Raw genomic sequence first — 4,900 nt, 5'->3', positions numbered from 1 at the left:
ATGTCTGGTGAGTTTTCAACTCGTGGTTTTGCCTTCGTGGAAATGAATTTTGCATCTTTTTCTCCTGTTTGGATAAAAAAAAAATAGAAAAGAAGAAGGGAGAGAAAGAGGAGAAGTTTTAGAGACAACATGAGGCAGCAGCTCAGAGAGAGAAAGAGGCTGTATGTGTGTGGTTTAACACTGTGGATGTGGATTTAAAGACAGTTTGAGTTGTATTCTGTGGTGAAGTTTAGATGTTGGTAAAGTTTAGTTTCTCCACCTGCCGCCTCCTCCTCCTCCTCCACCTCCTGCTGCTGCTGCTGCTCCTGGATCAGCTCCTCCGCTGCTCCTCTAGCTCCTCATCCGTGATATGTTTGATTTTTCTGATCAGTGCTGTGAACACAGGTCGGGACACGTGTGTGGTTATTGTGTACAGACAGTTCTTTTTAAACATTATTATTTAATTAAAGCTTATACAGGCTGGATTTCTCGCCGGCTTCTGGCGTGTTTCTTTTTTTTTTTGCGTAACACGGAGCGTGGCCGTGTAAGTGAGTGGGATGTGTCTACCCTCTCTGTTTTTTTTTTTTACTCCACTATTATTTGCCACATTTAAGACAAATCATCAAGAAGCGATTTCAAGCTGTATGAATATTTATCAGATGAGGTTTCACACTCGAGGCTTTTTCGTCTCTTATCAAATCGCCTTTTTCCGCGGCAGCCTCGTCACTTTACATTCCGCCTGTGGCTCTGAACTGCAGCGGCTTCTCCTATAGGAGACCGAGCCGATAGTAATGAGCCATAATAATAATAATGATAATAAGGATTCAGAGTGTCAGATCTAACAGGGGGGGAGCGGCGGGGTTTCATTAAACTTTAATTCAAGAGTTTTGGTTTGAGTCGTGAAAACAACGCGAGGGTGAAAGTTTTAAAACAACTGTGTGCGGCGAACATGGCGCTCACATGTGTAATAAACAACAGCCAGTTTTCGTGGACACACACACACACCGACACACACACATGTTGGACCCAAACTGCTGCTCAGATCGATCAGATCAATCAGATCAGATCGATCAGATCAGATCAGATCAGCTGTTTTCTCTCGGTGCAGCTGCAGGTTTTCAGGTTTTTACGCGTCGGTCGCTGCTTTTTCCGCCTCTTTGTTTGTGTCTTGTTTTTGTTTCGCGGAGCTCCACGCGGACTTTTTATCCAACTTTAACCGTTTCAACCCCGATCACACACACACAGTCACACAAACACACACACACACACACACACACACACACACGTTTATCTGCGTTAAGGTTAAAAAACACAAACTTACATTGTTTTCCCCCTTTTGTGCCGTTTTTCCTTTTTGTTTCCTGGTTTGTTTTCGGGAGCGCGGAGCCACACACACACAACACACACATACACACACTCAGGAGGGGCAGCAGGAATAGGAAACGCCGGGTCCTGAGTGGGGGGACTGGGGGGGGAGACCGGGGGGCTCGAGGGTCTCCCAGAAACCCCATAGACAGAGAAACCCAGAGAGTTTTTATTTACGCACAGAGACTGAAGCAGCAGAAACAGTTTAATGTTTATTATATCATCATAATAACCATGTTGTTGTTGTTTGTGACGTTTCCACCTGAATAAATGAAATAAAAAAACACAGTGAAACTTTATGAGGAGGGGGGGGGGGCACATGGGGGTGAAGGGACAGTATCGATGATAAAGATGATCAGCGATCAGATTTAGTTTTTATGTTTGGAGCGAGAGAAGGAGAAAAAGAAGGAGAAGAAAACAGGAGGGGAGGGGCTGAGCGGGGTGGGGGGGTGAGGAGTCAGTGTGTGTTATTGTCTGCTGCTGAACGGTGTTTAGTAAACTCTCTCTCTCTCTCTCTCTCTCTCTCTCTCTCTCTCTCTCTCTCTCTCTCTCTCTCTCTCCCTCAGACAAGCCCAGAGTGTACCAGGGTGTGCGCGTGAAGACCACGGTCAAAGAGCTGCTGCAGAGACACAGGGCGCGCGAGGCCAACAGGAAAAAACTCAAAACGGTAAAAAAAAAATTAAAAAAAGAAAAAAAAAAAAAAAAACTCCCCCAGCAGCAGCAAACTGCCCCTAGCTGTCAATGATTCACTCCCAGTGGCAACAACAGACTAACGTGTTTTAACGAAGCAGCACACACGCACCCGCATTCACCACACAGACACTCAGAGTTAAAACAAAAAAAAGAAAGAAAAAAGAAAAGTACAAATAAAGTTTTGTCCCTGATTAAAGGAGCAGATATCTAACCCTCCTCCTCCTCTTCCTCCTCCAGATCTCTCAGGCCTGTCTGGAGCTTCAGGATCTCTGCGCGTCCACGTTGCCAAGTAAGTTCACGAGCACGAGCACAAGAAGCAGAAGCAGAAGCAGCAGCAGCAGCAGCAGCAGAAACAGAAACACTGTCCAAGTCCAGAGTAAAAAAAAAAAAAAAAAAAAAACTCCATTAGAGCTGCTACACACAAAGAGAGAGAGAGACAGACACACACCTGTATGTAGCCTATGCAGCTTCACAAATCCACGCATACAGCCATAAACACACACACACAGTCACACACACACATTATTTATAAATTAGATCAACCTAAAAGCTGTAAAGTCAAACAAACAAACAAACAAACACACAAACACACACACACACACACACACTCCTCTCCTCCATTCCCACCGAGCAGCTCCTCTTCCTCTTCTTCTTATAAACCAAAGCTTCAGTCCAACGTGTTGCCTCATCATCTCATGACATCATCACTCTCTGAACTTATAGGTCCATTATAGGTCTGGTCGCACGCGCTCTGCAGATTGATTGGTCCAACAAAAAAAAAAAAAAAAAAAAGAAAAAGAAAAGAAAAGAAAGAAAATATCCAATAAATAAACTTTTATTTTGAAATTCAGCGTCAACCCAGAGCTCTCGACTCACTCTGCCTGACTCAGCTCTTTCTATATAGAGACCGAGTGGCTTCATATATTTCTATATATATATATATCGCTACTATATGTATGTATATATGTATATATGTAGGTATGACGCGCTGACAGCTGATTAACCTGCAGCCTGTGACGTCATTCCACCTGTGTTATTTACTTATTGAATATTTATCATCTCGTTTCCAGACTTCATCCCGTCGTCGGCTCGCTACGCGGACGCTGCTCCTCCTCCTCTTCCTCTTCCTCTTCCTCACACCTCCTCCTCCTCCTCCTCCTCCTGCATCATGGAGCTCAGCAGCTACAACAACCACAACAACCACCACCACAGTTTAATCCCGGTGCACGGAGGAGGAGGAGGAGATGCGTTCACGGACATCCAGCAGCAGTTTGGAGACGTGATGTTGCCTAGTAACTGTTACAACAATATCAATAATAACATCGGTGGTGGTGGTGGTGGGGGCTACAGCGGCGCCCAGTTGCCCCCCCCTCCCGCCCTCCCGCTGCCCTGGTGCCACGGACTCTCCTCGGACGCGGATTTCTACGGAACCGGGATGGTAAGTGTCAAAAAACAGAGATGCGTTCGTCTTCTATTAAAACCTTCAAAATAAAAGCCAGCTGTGTAAAAAAAAACAGGGTGATGCAGAATGAGTGAGATATTCAAGAGCTTATTAAAGATAGTAGGGAGTCATGTTGTATTGATTAGTCTATGGTTGTTTTTTATTATCATTTTTAATAATAATCTTTATTTATAAAGCACCTTTCATGCACGAATGCAGCCCAAAGTGCTTGCATAAAGCAATATCAGAACAGTTGAAAACACAACACATCATCAACAAAACAAAGCACAGCAATAACAGTGATAAAAGATAAAATCAACCCCTTTGATTTCTTTTTAAAAATGGCAAACGAGTCCGCTAGCCTATTCTTAGGTCTAAAGGGAGAGTGTTCCAGAGTTTAGGGCCATAAAAACAAAAAGCAGCTTCACCAGTTTTCTTGTAGGACACCTTAGGACCTTAACTAAAAGACAGGCAGTGGAGGACCTGAGCGTTCTTGTTGGGGTATAAAAAGAAAAGAAATCGGCAATATAAGATGGTGCTAGGTTATTTAAGACTTTATAAATGAGTAAAATAACTTTAAAATCAATATTGATCACTAGTATGTGTTTGTGTGACTCATTTGGACCTAATTGTTACCAGGCAACAGAAAGAAAACATGTTGTTTTATCAGCTTTAATGAAAGAATCAATCATTAACATCAATCTCCTCCTCCTCCTCCTCCTCCAGGCTCCCTGCTCCTCTCCAGAGTCCCTGAAGCTCTGCAGCCCCGTGGACCACAACAGCTACTCCCCCCAGGACTCCTTCTCCTCCTCCTCCTCCTCCTCCTGCTACAACTCTCCCACCAGGATGGAGTCCGGCTTCTCCTCCGGCTTCTCCTCCTTCGACCCCCACCACCCCCACCACCACTACCCCCCCCAGTGCAGCAGCAGCCTGCAGGACTCTTTCAGCCTGTCCCACTGCTGGCCGGCGCAGCAGCAGGACGCCTACTCCGCTGCCGCCGCCGCCCCAGAGCATTATGGGTACTACGGCCCGTCGGACTTTGGCTACGGCTGCCAGGAGCAGAGCAACCTCCTGAGGAGCTCGGAGATGTGTTACAACGTGTTATGATGCTGAGACTGTAAATACTGTATGATGAAGAGGAGGAGAGGGCCCAGATATTTTTGTACTGATGATGATGATGATGATGATGATGATGACTGTGTTGTTGATGTTTTTTATAATGTAGATTTATTTTCTTACGTTTTGATGAAATAAATAAAAAAAACATGTTGAACTCACACCTGAGTCTCTGATGGATGATGTTAGTGATTAGCTTCTTTATTTGATCAAACTGGGTTCACTGAGCTGAAGGAAATACACACATCCAGGGAAGTAAGAAAGACAGAAAGAAAGAAAGAAAGAAAGAAAGAAAGAAAGAAAGAA

General features: G+C 44.6%; 1 protein-coding gene across 1 annotated transcript; it reads left to right on the top strand.

Annotated features, from left to right (window-relative positions):
* linc.pou2af1 (lnc RNA pou2af1) lies at positions 1–4,585 on the top strand (the record flags this gene model as incomplete). The annotated part of the gene is given in 6 exon segments (XM_083984884.1): positions 1–7; positions 1,911–2,011; positions 2,275–2,324; position 2,326; positions 3,212–3,475; positions 4,205–4,585. Coding segments are annotated over 6 exon segments (804 nt in total).
* Positions 4,586–4,900: the final 315 nt, after the last annotated feature.

The sequence above is a fragment of the Trachurus trachurus genome (genome assembly GCF_905171665.1).
Source record: "Trachurus trachurus genome assembly, chromosome: 13".
NCBI lineage: Eukaryota > Metazoa > Chordata > Actinopteri > Carangiformes > Carangidae > Trachurus > Trachurus trachurus.
Note: the sequence above shows the minus strand (reverse complement) of the source record. Positions and strands in the feature narration are given on the sequence as shown.